The sequence below is a fragment of the Schistocerca piceifrons genome, chromosome 10, assembly GCF_021461385.2.
Source record: "Schistocerca piceifrons isolate TAMUIC-IGC-003096 chromosome 10, iqSchPice1.1, whole genome shotgun sequence".
Lineage (NCBI taxonomy): Eukaryota > Metazoa > Arthropoda > Insecta > Orthoptera > Acrididae > Schistocerca > Schistocerca piceifrons.
The window spans coordinates 112,732,609-112,748,659 of record NC_060147.1 but is presented as its reverse complement, the minus strand read 5'-3'; the positions used below and the strand labels follow the sequence as shown (position 1 = coordinate 112,748,659).

General features: G+C 45.7%; 1 protein-coding gene across 1 annotated transcript in view; it reads left to right on the top strand.

Annotated features, from left to right (window-relative positions):
* The first annotated feature begins 2,772 nt into the window (after window positions 1–2,772).
* The window catches only part of LOC124719123 (calcium-binding mitochondrial carrier protein Aralar1), a 615,804-nt gene continuing 602,525 nt past the window's right edge, over window positions 2,773–16,051 (top strand). Inside the window, exon 1 of the mRNA XM_047244818.1 lies at window positions 2,773–3,022. Within this exon, the coding sequence (XP_047100774.1) occupies window positions 3,002–3,022 (21 nt within the window). The 5' untranslated portion in view covers window positions 2,773–3,001. The remainder of the gene's footprint in view (window positions 3,023–16,051) is intronic.

Sequence of the window (16,051 nt, the reverse complement as noted above, 5' to 3'; positions counted from 1 at the left end):
ATCTGAACTCGATCCACCCGAACATTCGTTTTACGATGGAGGTGGAAGAGGATGGTTACCTTTACTTTCTTGACGTGTTGGTTAGGAGAAAATATGATGGATCATTGGGACATGCAGTCTACAGGAAACGTACTCACACAGACTTGTACTTCCAGGCTAATAGCTGTCACCATCCGGCTCAGCGTGAAGGTGTACTTCGTACCTTGGTACACAGGGCACATGTCGTTTCTGACGCTGTCTTTGCCAGCTGAGCTGTCCCATCTTGAAGTTACATTTCGTCAAAATGGTTATAGTGACAGACAGATTGAACGTGCGTTGCGCTATCGACCAACTGTACATCGGGTGACTGATGATAATTCTGAGTCAACACATAAGTCTACTGCCTTTTTGCCTTACGTAGGAAACACGGGAGAGACGGGTCATATACAATATGTACAACAACCAACAGGGAATAATAAGAGTGGACGATCAAGAACGGAGTGCTCGTATTAAGAAGGGTGTAAGACAAGGCTGTAGCCTTTCGCCCCTACTCTTCAATCTGTACATCGAGGAAGCAATGATGGAAATAAAAGAAAGGTTCAGGAGTGGAATTAAAATACAAGGTGAAAGGATATCAGTGATACGATTCGCTGATGACATTGCTGTCCTGAGTGAAAGTGAAGAAGAATTAAATGATCTGCTGAACGGAATGAACTGTCTAATGTGAGTACACAGTATGGTTTGAGAGTAAATCGGAGAAAGACGAAGGTAATGAGAAGTAGTAGAAAGAACAGCAAGAAACTTAACATCAGGATCGATGGTCACGAAGTCAATGAAGTTAAGGAATTCTGCTACCTAGGCAGTAAAATAACCAATGACGGACGGAGCAAGGAGGACATCAAAAGCAGACTCGCTATGGCAAAAAAGGCATTTCTGGCCAAGAGAAGTCTACTAATATCAAATACCGGCCTTAATTTGAGGAAGAAATTTGTGAGGATGTACGTCTGGAGTACAGCATTGTATGGTAGTGAAACATGGACTGTGGGAAAACCGGAACAGAAGAGAATCGAAGCATTTGAGATGTGGTGCTATAGACGAATGTTAAAAATTAGGTTGACTGATAAGGTAAGGAATGAGGAGGTTCTATGCAGAATCGGAGAGGAAAGGAATATGTGGAAAACACTGATAAGGAGAAGGGACAGGATGATAGGACATATGCTAAGACATGAGGGAATGACTTCCATGGTACTAGAGGGAGCTGTAGAGGGCAAAAACTGTAGAGGAAGACAGAGATTGGAATACGTCAAGCAAATAATTGAGGACGTAGGTTGCAAGTGCTACTCTGAGATGGAGAGGTTAGCACAGGAACGGACTTCGTGGCGGGTCGCATCAAACCAGTCAGTAGGCTGAAGACCAAAAAAAAGGAAACACATCCAACAAGATCGGTCGTATTTTACGGAAATGCGATGTGAAATATGTTTTCCGACCTCTATCTAAAATTAGAGCACTTTAGAGCACCGTTAAGGATGATCTTGGACTGCGTAAGGCGAGTGTATATCGCATTCCTTGTAGCTGCGGCATGGCATATATTGGTCAAACTATCAGGACCGTGGATGACCGATGTACTGAGCATAAACGGCACACACGATTACAGCAGCCAAGTAGATCTGCTATTGCCGAACATTGCTTGGATACTGGTCACCCCATGTTATATAACAACACCGAGATATTGGCATGCACGTCCAGCTATTGGGACAGTGTTATTAAGGAGGCAGTTGAGATTAAATTAGCGAGCAACCTCGTTAACAGGGATGGAGGTTTCTGTTTAAACTCTGTTTGGAATCCGGCTCTCTCCCTTGTCAAAAAACAGAGGAACAGAGTTAAAGCTACCTCACCTGAGAATTCATAGTCTCACTATCGATAGCTCTGACTTTGGTCATCTTTGGTGGCAGTAGCGTTCAGTGTGTGTGTTATCTTTCGTGCTTCAGTCCGAGAACCGAGGTTTTAAATTTGCACGTACGCCGCCTGTCTGTTGCAGTTTTGCCTTGAAAATGGCGGGGTGTTCTCCCGCCGAAATATCGGCGGTCGCTGAAAGTGTTACTTGGCTGAATTCCAGGAAGTTATTTGAAACTTTATCTAGGTTTCGGCTATAATAATGTAGCCTTCTTCAGAAATGTCACAATATAAAATTAAATTAAAACATTCCAGATATTGGCGTCGTCAAACTGAAAATGCTAGTACCACAGTACATAGTCATAAGACTCAGCTGGTGGTCGCGCGCATGCGCGTGCGAAGTAATACGGACTTAAAACCAGTATTATAGCCGAAACCTAGGTAAAGTTTCTTTACGTATGCAACTGCAGGCTGAAATTTAATATAATTACATTTTACAGTTGCTGACTGGGCTGCACCATGCGAAAAATATTCACTTGAACATGTTAGCTAGAGAAATGTATTCGCAACGTTTCGTTACTGTACATTATTTTTTGGTGTTGCGGTTTTTCCGTGAATGTAATAAACATCGTGTATGCTGTGGCGCCGGTGAATCACTTGAGGTCGTGAGTCACCTGAGATGAGCTAACCTCCGTGGCGGCGGACTGCGCCGCGGGTCTGCCTACACGCAGGGGGCAGCCGGCCGGCGGACAGACTACCTCAACGGCGCAGACCTTGAGGAGAGCCCGCGGCGACCTTCCTCCACTCCGCGATCCCCCACCAGGGGCGGCGCCGGCCGCGTGCTGGCGGCGCGGAGGGGGGAGTCGCCCGCACAGATAGCGGCCAGGGGGGGACGACAATAGCCGCAGCCGCACACAAGGGCAGTGCGACCCGGGACGCCCAGCGAGAGCCATCCGCGAGTGCGCCGGACTGGGGAAAACCGCGAGAAAGAGCAGCCGCCGCGCTCTGTGACACGAGTGACCTGTGTGGCGTGTGCTTGTGTACCATCTGGCCAGAGAGTGCGGTGAACAGGAGCAACAGCAGCGAGGAACCCAGCCAGCGACCACCTCTCCCAGAAAGCGCATAAGGAATGGCATCGGCAGCGGCGGAGGTCAGTGTGCGCCTAAGCTGCGGGTTATCGCTCTTCGATACAGTCGTAGGCAGTACGCACTGACTGAAGCAGATACGAAGACAGGACTCACAAGGCAATGGGATATTCGTATTTTTTTTTTTTTTACTTACGATACGTGCAATCCAAAAAGATATTCACAAAGTATTTCGATGCATCCAGAATGAATCTGCAGCGGAGTGTGCGCTGATATGAAACTTCCTGGCAAATTAAAACTGTGTGCCCGACCGAGACTCGAACTCGGGTCCTTTGCCTTTCGCGGGCAAGTGCTCTACCAACTGAGCTACCCAAGCACGACTCACGCCCCGTCCTCACAGCTTTACTTCTGCCAGTACCTCCTCTCCTACCGTCCAAACTTTACAGAAGCTCCCCTGCGAACCTTGCAGAACCAGCACTCCTGAAAGAAAGGACATTGCGGAGACATGGCTTAGCCACAGCTTGGGGGATGTTTCCAGAATGAGATTTTCACTCTGCAGTAGAGTGTGCGCTGATACGAAACTTCCTGGCAGATTAAAACTGTGTGCCGGACCGAGACACTCGGGACCTTTGCGTTTCTCGGGCATGTGCTCTACCGACTGAGTTACCCAAGCACGACTCACGCCCCGTCCTCACAGCTTTACTTCTGCCAGTACCTCGTCTCCTACCGTCCAAACTTTACAGAAGCTCTCCTGCGAACCTTGCAGAACTAGCACTCCTGTAACAAAGGATATTGCGGAGACATGGCTTAGCCACAGCCTGGGGGATCTTTCCAGAATGAGCAACTTTAAAAATTTTTCGACAAAACCGACTCTCACGACGTGTACATTAGGATATTCTGCAGAACTGATTAGAATTTGTCACCTCGGTTCAGATATGTCCTGTTACCTAGTAGGTCCAGGGTCCGCCATGGGCCCTGATAACCCGTCCATGCATCATGGTATCGATGCGCATACGGCGCGAATGGCGTCCTGTGGTACAGCCATCCGGGCTGCATTCACCCGGTTCCAAAGTTCATCTGTGGCAGTTGGCATTGGGTCACAGCACCATATCCCACACATTTTCGATTAGTTGTGGCCCAAGGCAAGAGACTGACACCCTGTGCCGTCAAGAAGGCATTTGTTCGTACAGCAGCAAGTGGTCGTGCATTGTATTGCTGAAAAATGGCCTCTGGGATGTTGTGCATAAGGGGCGTGGTGACGGTCACAGGATGTCATTCACGTAGGTCACGCTGGTCACAGTGCAATGGACGCGCGCCGACTGTGATTTGTGGTTGTACTCAACAGCACCCCACACCATGACGACTCGTCTTGGCACTAAGCAGTTGGTGTGATACTCCCCCCTGTCTGCGGCGAACCAAACATACAGCAACTGGACTCGGCCCAAAACGGTGTCTGATGCCATTCCTGTCCCCAGTGACGTCCAGCAAATTTCTGGCCTTTCGTCAAAGGTAGGTGGAGAAGTGGACGACTCGCACGTAACCTGTGCTATAATAAATGGCGACGGACTGTCACCCCTGATAGTGTATGATGTGTTATACGATTCCACCGTTGCACAAGTGGCGTGGAGGACTCAGATCTGTCCTGGAGCGCCATGAGGTGACGATCTTCTCGGAGGGGGGATTGGGGGGGGGGGGGGGGTCTGAGTGGTGCGACCTGACCCATCTCGTCCTGTTGTACGGCCTTCCGTGAACCATTCTCCACACACCCGTTGCACTGCCGGAACACTTCATTCCACACGAGCAGCAATTTCCCCGAAGGATGCATCACAATCTCTCATGCCTGTAATGGGCCCTCTTTCGAACTCATGCTATTGCTCGCACATATGTCTGAGAGATACCTGCGCGTCTGCTCGAGTCACACTGATCCATTAGCTTTGGTTTACAGCAGCGACAACAAGAGCCGCAGGCATATTTTTCCCGGTGTTCCGCCGCGCCGCTATATCGATGTTGACCTGTTGAATTGCTAATCGTGTATGCAGAACATATTGATGTAAATGTCCTGTGAATATCAACGTCCTGTCTGTAGTTGTTCAAGGTGTTCTCTGTTTTTCTGAACATGTGTATAAAATTCATCAAATGCATGCAAATTGCGGATACCTGCACATCTTCTTGTTTCGAATTACGCATGACATGCAATGGAAATATAATTTTTTGAAATCACAATGAAATGAATACCCCTAGCTGCATACAGGCGTTGATATAAGTCAACGGGGACATGTTGGAAATGTGTGCCCCGACCGGGACTCGAATCCGGAATATGCTGCTTACATGGCAGACGCTCTATCCACCTGAGCCACCGAGGACACGGGGGATAGTGCGACTGCAGAGACTTATCTCTGGCACGCCTCCCGTGAGACCCACATTCGCAACTTACTGTCCCGCACTATATTCATAGTGCCCATGCCCATCATACTCATTACTCGCGGCTTTACTGCCGATTCCTGTAAGAGTTCGGACACTGTTTCTGCATCCGCACAGAAGAAGATGGCCAAATGGCCGGTGAGCCTGAACTATATACAGGGTGTTTCAAAAATGACCGGTATATTTGAAACGGCAATAAAAACTAAACGAGCAGCGATAGAAATACACCGTTTGTTGCAATATGCTTGGGACAACAGTACATTTTCAGGCAGACAAACTTTCGAAATTACAGTAGTTACAATTTTCAACAACAGATGGCGCTGCGGTCTGGGAAACTCTGTAGTACGATATTTTCCACATATCCACCATGCGTAGCAATAATATGGCGTAGTCTCTGAATGAAATTACCCGAAACCTTTGACAGCGTGTCTGGCGGAATGGCTTCACATGCAGATGAGATGTACTGCTTCAGCTGTTCAATTGTTTCTGGAGTCTGGCGGTACACCTGGTCTTTCAAGTGTCCCCACAGAAAGAAGTCACAGGGGTTCATGTCTGGCGACTAGGGAGGCCAATCCACGCCGCCTCCTGTATGTTTCGGATAGCCCAAAGCAATCACACGATCATCGAAATATTCATTCAGGAAATTAAAGACGTCGGCCGTGCGATGTGGCCGGGCACCATCTTGCATAAACCACGAGGTGTCCGCAGTGTCGTCTAAGGCAGTTTGTACCGCCACAAATTCACGAAGAATGTCCAGATAGCGAGATGCAGTAATCGTTTCGGATCTGAAAAATGGGCCAATGATTCCTTTGGAAGAAATGGCGGCCCAGACCAGTACTTTTTAAGGATGCAGGGACGATGGGACTGCAACATGGGGCTTTTCGGTTCCCCATATGCGCCAGTTCTGTTTATTGACGAAGCCGCCCAGGTAAAAATAAGCTTCGTCAGTAAACCAAATGCTGCCCACATGCATATCGCCGTCATCAATCCTGTGGACTATATCGTTAGCGAATGTCTCTCTTGCAGCAATGGTAGCGGCGCTGAGGGGTTGCCGCGTTTGAATTTTGTACGGATAGAGGTGTAAACTCTGGCGCATGAGACGATACGTGGACGTTGTCGTCATTTGGACCGCAGCTGCAACACGGCGAACGGAAACCCGAGGCCGCTGTTGTATCACCTGCTGCACTAGCTGCGCGTTGCCCTCTGTGGTTGCCGTACGCGGTCGCCCTACCTTTCCAGCACGTTCATCCATCACGTTCCCAGTCCGTTGAAATTTTTCAAACAGATCCTTTATTGTATCGCTTTTCGGTCCTTTGGTTACATTAAACCTCCGTTGAAAACTTCGTCTTGTTGCAACAACACTGTGTCTTAGGCGGTGGAATCCCAACACCAGAAAAATCCTCTGTTCTAAGGAATAAACCATGTTGTCTACAGCACACTTGCACGTTGTGAACAGCACACGCTTACAGCAGAAAGACGACGTACAGAATGGCGCACCCACAGACTGCGTTGTCTTCTATATCTTTCACATCACTTGCAGCGCCATCTGTTGTTGAAAATTGTAACTACTGTGATTTCGAAAGTTTGTCCGCCTGAAAATGTACTGTTTTCCCAAGCATATTGCAACAAACGGTGTATTTCTATCGCTGCTCGTTTAGTTTTTATTGCCGTTTCAAATATACCGGTCATTTTTGAAACACTCTGTATATGAAGATGGTGTCTGTTCTTTCGGACATGTCCGAAAGAACAGACACCATCTTCATATATATATATATATATATATATATATATATATATATTTTAGTTAACGTAATTTTATAAAAGACTAGCAATTGCTAAATACGCGTATGTGTGAGAGTTCGATGTACGTAGTATTGTCGTTCTCCTCTTGCTCCTCTCTCTCTCTCTCTCTCTCTCTCTCTCTCTCTCTCTCTCACTTCAACACCAGCATCTTGTTCCACCCCCACCTCCCCCCCTATATTTCTCGACCTTCTCCCCCCGCCTCTTCGTGGTCACCTCCTCCTGCCCCCTCTATTTCCTCTCCCCTCACCCTCCTCCTCTCTCTCTCTCTCCGACCTTCATCCGTGTTTATTGTTACTGCCGGCGAAACCATGATTGGGAACTGATATCGCTTAAAATGAGTGGGTGAACTGGTTGGGATCGTTGGTATACGGAATGTGGCAAACTTCTCCCGCCGCATAGTTTTAACCTGCAGACGGGTTGGGTCACAAGGTATCGGACGATTCAGATTCCGTAGTAGTAGCAGTCCATAGTGCGATTCACGAGCGAAGGCGGTTGGCGCAGGTCGACTCGTGGGCGGAGACTGCTGTGTTGCCGGTTCCAAACGACAGTTGCGATGCGCCCACACACATGTTTCGCGCTAGGAAGCGGGCGTCCCGCAAACTGTGCGCCTCGCTTGCTGATGTAGAATTTGTCGCTCACCACCACCTTCAGCAGTGACAGCTCGCAGCGAAGAGAATAAAAGTTCAGAAAATACCTCGCTACAGTCACCTAAAATGCTCAAATTGGTTGCAAGATTCACAGCAGAACGCTCAGAACACTACTCTGTATCTCTGTCTGAGAACGCGTGACGTAGGTGCGCAACAGCAAGCACGAGATCGCCCGCCATCGTTCGTGACTCCCAATTGCAGTCATAAGCCATAAATACAAATTTTCCTCTTTACTGTTAAAACTGAGACTTAGAGAAAGCTTTTGACAACGTTAACTGGAATACTCTCTTTCAAATTCTGAAGGTGGCAGGGGTAAAATACAGGGAGCGAAAGGCTATTTACAATTTGTACAGAAACCAGATGGCAGTTACAAGAGTCGAGGGGCATGAAAGGGAAGCAGTGGTTGGGAAAGGAGTGAGACAGGGTTGTAGCCTCTCCCCGATGTTGTTCAATCTGTATATTGAGCAAGCAGTAAAGGAAACAAAAGAAAAATTCGGAGTAGGTATTAAAATTCATGGAGAAGAAGTAAAAACTTTGAGGTTCGCCGATGACATCGTAATTCTGTCAGAGACATCAAAGAACGTGGAAGAGCAGTTGAACGGAATGGACAGTGTCTTGAAAGGAGGGCATAAGATGAACATCAACAAAAGCAAAACGAGGATAATGGAATGTAGTCAAATAAAATCGGGTGATGCTGAGGGGATTAGATTAGGAAATGAGACACTTAAAGTAGTAAAGGAGTTTTGCTATTTAGGGAGTAAAATAACTGACGATGGTCGAAGTAGAGAGGATATAAAATGTAGACTGGCAATGGCAAGAAAAGCGTTTCTGAAGAAGAGAAATTTGTTAACATCGAGTATAGATTTAAGTGTCAGGAAGTCGTTTCTGAAAGTATTTGTATGGAGCGTAGCCATGTATGGAAGTGAAACATGGACGATAAATAGTTTGGACAAGAAGAGAATAGAAGCTTTCGAAATGTGGTGCTACAGAAGAATGCTGAAGATAAGGTGGGTAGATCACGTAACTAATGAGGAAGTATTGAATAGGATTGGGGAGAAGAGAAGTTTGTAGCACAACTTGACTAGAAGAAGGGATCGGTTGGTAGGACATGTTTTGAGGCATCAAGGGATCACAAATTTAGCATTGGAGCGCAGCGTGGAGGGTAAAAATCGTAGAGGGAGACCAAGAGATCAATACACTAAGCAGATTGAGAAGGATGTAGGTCGCAGTGGGTACTGGGAGATGAAGAAGCATGCACAGGATAGAGTAGCATGGAGAGCTGCATCAAACCAGTCTCAGGACTGAAGACCACAACAACTGTTAAAACGGACAAAACAGCACAGTCTTGTGTATACACGTACTGTTTAAAACGGTATATAAGAAGAAACAACACATACGGTTTATTGAAGATACGATTTGTCCAATGTTTAAATTGCACTACTATTGTCGTTAAAAATGACTGCGGGAAAGAAAACAAAACCCCACTTTTTTTTCTTCGGCACGGCATAGCCCAGCGTTTTCTTTCTCGCAGTTTGTGTTAAAAGAAAACCTACACGTTGTTGTTTAAAAGATATATAGCTGTTATGAAAGTTTATTACAGCATCGTATAAAAATTTCAAGTAACTTGACCGAGAACTTTTCGACAAACAACATTTAAACTCTTTTATATTATATCGTCCGCAGCTCGTGGTCTTGCGGTAGCGTTCTCGCTTTCCGCACATGGGGTCCCGGGTTCGATTCCCGGCGGGGTCAGGGATTTCATCATCATCATTCATCCCCATTACGGTCGGAGGAAGGCAATGGCATCCACTTCCGCTAGGACCTTGTCTAGCACGGCGGTGCGGGTCTCCCGCACCGTCCCCTACGCTCCTCGCAGTATGGGCCTCATCATATAATATGTCTATAAATAATAATTTATATTTGTAACGAAATCTGGAATTTTACGTGCGATATGTAATTCGAAACAAGATCGCATGCATTTTTCATAAAAATGGTGACTAGATATGTGTTAATTAGCATCTATTTGTCGATTTCTACATTTACATGATGAAGGTATTCGAACTGAGCGAAACAAATGAAATGGAAAATAGGTCACGAAACTATTAGAAACGAAGACCCATTAAAAACTCAGTTACGGAGTGGGTTGTCGAAATAAGTAGCCATAATTTTAGTAAGTCAGGTGCCTGGGGATAACTTTAAAGTCGATTACATCGAAGAAATTCGGGAGATTCTGGCATTCACATACCATAAACATAAAAAACTACAAAAGTCCGATCGCTGGGTGGTCCCGTTGTTAGTCTGTTGTAGAAAGTAGTGCTGTAGTCAGTTCAGATTTAGATACTACGAGCGTTATATCTGTTAATTTACAGATTATACACAGTAGGTACATGTTTCGAAGTTTCACAGCCTGTCAGAGTAGTCACCAGCAGTGTGTGTATGACCCGATGCCAGCGACATGAAAGTCGTAGGACACATGGAGAAGCGCCAGCTGTGTTGATAGAGTGGAGCGGTGTATGGCCCGACGAATCTCTGTAGCACTTCTGAACAGCGTGAAGTGTCCTTCCTTCAGTTTGAGAATCGAGTTGAAGTCACAAGCGCTTAACGGCTTAAGTCTGGATAGTGTGGTGGGGGGTTGCCACGTTACTGTAATTAGATTCAGAAACAGTTATTTCGATGATTTAACATAAATTTAAAAAAAGGATAGGTGTCATCAGATGGTGGTTGCGCTTATTCTCGCCCGCAGTACGTACGGCTCGGTACGGTCGTACAGCCAGTGCTTCGTATCGAGTTCAGCGGGGAACTGAGAACGCAACATATGAGGGAAATTAACCACCATCAAAATCATTTTCTAAATGTTTTTCGGGGCCGGTGTTCGGCTGGTGTAGACTGCACAACTGCGTCATTAGTAGTAGACGAATAGCCGAATCATTCTTTGCATAGCTTGAGTGAAAATGTTGCTAGGTACAAATAAAGTGACCGTTCAAGATATCTCCGCGATTTGAAGCGTAAGATGCAATGAAAAGTAATGACTGAACACGGGAAGTGTTCGGTCATTAACGTTCACTAAGGAAGTGCCGCCGACACACCTCTTTGACCCGCGATCCTCTGAAAACACATCATACAAATTAAAGATCGTGTAACAGTGACGTGGTTTTTGTTAGAAATTAAAGGCAGAATAACTTGACTTTACACTATATTCAGAAAACCTAATTATCATTTACATTATAATTTTCACAGTGAGCACAGCAGAATTGCGTCCGTACCTTAAGAAAGCAAGACTACGAACGGCAAAACCCACAAGACATTTCAAAACATCCGAAGTACAAAAAATCAGATGAACAATATTTGTCCCGTGATTAGATATGATGTTTTAAGAGTGGATACTCTCACGAAAGTGCGTAAATTTAAAGTAAGAGCACAGGTGCATCGTTTACAGAGTTATTTCACAAACAGTTCGTACATACGAAGTAGGATAAGTAGAAAAACACGGTAAACTCTTTCCAACCAATCGGTCGGACAAGTCAGTCACAACTCGTGCCATGCGCGACCGAACACTGTTCTCTGGAAAGCGATACATAGGCGGGGCCTGCACGGTGTCGCCGCTTCTTTTTCTGAGCTGGTCGCAGGCTGTGTGTTGCAAACATGATTTAGACCTTTCTCGCTCCAACTTGACTAAAAGATGATGGAAGCACTTCATGGCATTCGCTTCAGAACTGATGGAGAGATACGTCGGGCAACAGAAGAGGCGCTGCTAAATCTATCATGCGACTTCCACGTAGTTCGCAACGAATTATACACAATGCTGGTGACTACTTTGACGGAGAGTAAAACTTTGAAACATGTATCTACACTGAAGAGGCAAAGAAACTGGTACTCCGGCCTAATATCGTGTAGGGTCGCCGCGAGCACGCACAAGTGCTACAGCACAACGCGGCATGGACTCGACTATTGTCTGAAGTAGTGACGGAGTGAACTGACACCATGAATCGTGCAGGGCTGCCCATAAACCCGTAAGAGTACGACGGGGTGGAGATCTATTCTGAAGAGCACGTTGCAAGGCATCCAAGATATGCTCAATAATGATCATGTCTGGGGAGTCTGGTGTCCAGCGGAAGTGCTTAAACTCGGAAGAGTGTTCCTGGAGCCACTCTGCAGTAATTCTGGATGTATGGGGTGTCGCATTGTCCTGCTGGAATGCACAATGGACACTAATGGATGCAGGTGATCAGACAGCACGCTTATGTACCTGTCACCTTTAGAGGCGTATCTAGGCGTATGAGGTGTCCTATATCACTCCAACTGGACACGCCTCCACCAGCCTGAACAGTCCCCTGCCGACATGAAGGGTCCATGGATTCATGACGTTCTCTCCATACCCGTACACGTCCATCTGATCGATAAAATTTGAAACGAGACTCGTCCGACCAGGCAACATGTATCCAGCCATCGACAGTCCAATGTCGGTGTTGACGGGTCCAGGCGAGGGGTAAAAGTTTCTGTCGTGCAATCACCAAGGGTACACGACTGGGCCTTCGGGTCCGGAAGCCCATATCGAAGATGTTTCATTGAAAGGTTTGCGCGCTGACAGTTACTGATAGCCAGCATCGAAATCTGCAGCAGTTTGCGGAGGGGTTTCACTCGTGTCACGTTGACCGATTCTCTTCAGTCGTCGTTGGTCCCGTTTTTGCAGGGTCTTTTTCCGGCCGCAGCGAAGTTGATTTTATGTTTTACCGAAATCCTGATATTCACGGTACACTCTTGGAATGGTCGTACGGGGAAATCCTCACTTCATCGCTATCTCGGAGATGCTGTACCATCGCTCGTGCGCCGACTATAACAGTACATTCAAACTCACTTAAATCTTGATAACTTGCCATTGTAGCAGCAGTAGCCGACTAACAACTGCGCCAGACATTTGTTGTCTTACATAGTCGTTGCCAACCGCTGCGCCGTATTCTGCCTGTTTACATATCTCTGTATATGAATACGCATGCCTGTACCAGTTTCTTTGGCGCTCCAGTGTATTTTGTATGAGTTGTACATAAGTAGCCTCCAATACTATCCCCCATGCTTACCAGAAAATCTGTGTAGTGTTGCCTCTCACTCGGCCCTGTCATGCCGTGTTGCTTAAAGTGAGACTGTTTTGGCTTCTTATGATACCTACTTTTCAGGTATAAACATTTTTAAAATTTAAGTAAATAAAAGTTTACATTTAAAAAAAGACAGTTTATACTCTTATTTGTGGCTTTTATTCTTATTGCAGAATTGCGCAGGGTGTAGAGACAATAGCAGAATGTTCAGAGCATACGGATTTGGTGCACTTACAACATGTAACACGTAACCTGATGTTTTCTGCTTTCTTCCCTACACAATATGCGCATCTCCTTATCTTAGCTGGTGCTTTCACTGCCCTTCCGTGATCTGGTGCTACTAATAAATTCATTAACTACCTTACTCCTGCTACTTGCTTCCCCAAACTGGTGATGAAAGTCCGGCGCCTCGATTTTTTATTGGTAGCCAGCCAGCATTATTATGTATGCATTTATTACACTTACATCGATCATACTGAAAAAAATCATCAACGGCCAGCGCCTTGTTTTTATCTTCACATTGTAACATCACGTCTCCTGGGCCATGGTGTCAATGCCGCCCTTTGTGGCATTAAATGCCATTATAACTTCAGCCTTGTTTGCTTGTGATTTTGTCATAGTTGGTTGGTCACGGAGAGAACTAAGGACTGCAACAACTTTGTTTCTCAGGGAACACAGAGGCAATCATCGCAGCTGGTTGAAAACAAATAATGTTGAGCATACGTCACGTCCTATAGGTGTAATAAAATCGGCTGGCAGTTAACCTTTGTTTTTCCGGATGGTCCGACTAGTGACAGATTTTTTGACAGCAAATAATGAGCTAAATCGAGAGATGTAAAAAAAATCTCACAGGTGATATTACGCCCAGATTTCTCAAGTTCAATCTCCAGAGTTTTAACAGCATTCTCTGCAAGTCGCACAACTCTGGATTCTTCCTCCTTCCCCAGAACTTTATTCCGTATCTACCAGGTTTTGATGGGATGTGTAAATGGAAAGCGAACTCGAAATGTGACCTTCTGTTCATCCACAGTATGCACCATACTGCAATGTAGGCATCCCCAAGCAAAGTTTCCCACATCTCAAAAATTTCTGTGATTGGTTCCAATTTGTCACCTTATCTGTTTTCACGTCGCGCAGCTGCAATGTCAAAGCGGAACACCCTCGAATAGCATGGAAGCGGCAGTGAGACATAATCTCATTGAACAGTGGTCGGCCATTCTCAACATTCCAAAGGTGACTGATACTTCATTTCTTGACTTGTAAACTGCAGTCAGGATCAGAACACCAAGAAACTTCCATTTCATGCACATCTATTCCCACCCAGTCCTCGTAAACGATTCCAACTTTCTTCTTGGCCCACATACAAACATTGTCAATGAGAGTACACGAAAGAATAACACAAGATTCTTCATTATCACAATTCGCAGTCGAATAACTTGTAGATCCCTGGTCTTCTTTCAATACATCATTTTTTGCTCCGCCTACTAGAAATTCCAAGTTAAGGAGCTGTAGTCCATAATTCATTCCCATTACGAGAAAACAATAAGTCACACTCAATAGAATTTGCACTAAATTATTGTTATCCGTCTGCGGAAAGGGATTCTTTATGATCATCATCTTCGTGTAGTCCTGACTTTTCAGCGACATCTACCCCGTTATTGTCGTCACTGGAAGTCATTCATTAGGAGCGTTTTCAGAATCAGAAGACTGCTGGAACAATTTCCTCGTCTCCTCATGTGCCAGTTCTCTTCTCCGTAACATTTTCAATTTGTAGAACGGACAGTCATCATGAAATAATGGACCAAAATAAACATGTGCGTATCACAAGAACTGTTGAACACCGTGCCGGTCGCGGTGGCCGAGCGGTTCTAGGCGCTTCAGTCCGGAACCATGCGGCTGCTACGGTCGCAGGTTCATATCCTGCCTGGGGCATGGATGTGTGTGATGTCCTTAAATTAGTTAGGTTCTAGAAGTTCTAAGCCTAGGGGACTGATGACCTCAGATGTTAAGTCCCATAGTGCTTGGAGCCATTTGAACCATTTTTTTGTTGAACACTGCAAGAATAACAGCGCGAGTCAACTACAGCAAATGACGCAACAGACATCTGCTTGTTGAAAAATTGCTTCTAAACGCATGGGCCTGCGAGGCCCGTATGGGAGGATACGTGCACCAGCGGTTTAACATAAAGCCATAGGTAAATTTTTATAATCTTTTCCAATATTATGACTAACTTGATAAATCAGAAAGTCACAAAATTTCATTAAAATAGTGTATATGTACTAACATAGAAGATATTAAACGTCACGGACGGTCCTCTGATGCCCGATGGTAGATAAAGGGTTAAAGTTCCGACTCTCATATTTCAGCAGAGACAACCAATCGACTGGTTGGATAAAAAGAATAACAGGAGAAAAGACGATGGTGGAGTAGAAAGTGCACTATAGTATCTGATGTACGTGGAAGTCGCGAGAGGTGCCCAGATCATTTCAAGAACCGGCTACAAGTGTCTGAAGACCGGTTTGGTTACATAATGGAACGCATTTCTGCACTGATTTCCGAATCAGTTACTAATATCAGACAGGCAGTAGGTGCAACACGAAAACTTAAAGTGACTTCACGCTGTTTACACTCAGCAAGCTCGTTATAAGTGTCTGGAACTTTCTGATCGTGTTGCAAAAAGGAAAGTAACTAAATTAATGCCTGATAAAAAGGCACTCAGAAACCACTTACACAGTTCATAAGGACTCCCAAAGGAGTTGACTGAGAGTCTCAATGATACTTTCCAGATTGGTGAAGGAAACCGCTACGGTCGCAGGTTCGAATCCTGCCTCGGGCATGGATGTGTGTGATGTCCTTAGGTTAGTTAGGTTTAAGTAGTTCTAAGTTCTAAGGGACTGATGACCTCAGCAGTTAAGTCCCATAGTGCTCAGAGCCATTTTTTGAACGAAACCTGTAGCGAAACGCGCAGCTCTTCCTTGATTTTCTCGATCACCTGATATTCGGTGCTGATCCCAGACTGGAGTTTTAGTACTGGTCGAATGAGGGCTTTTTTAGGTACGGTTTTGTTAGGTGCCACCACCTACGTGGGTGGACTGCACTTGACGAATCTGTGTGGCAACTGCCGCACCTGCGA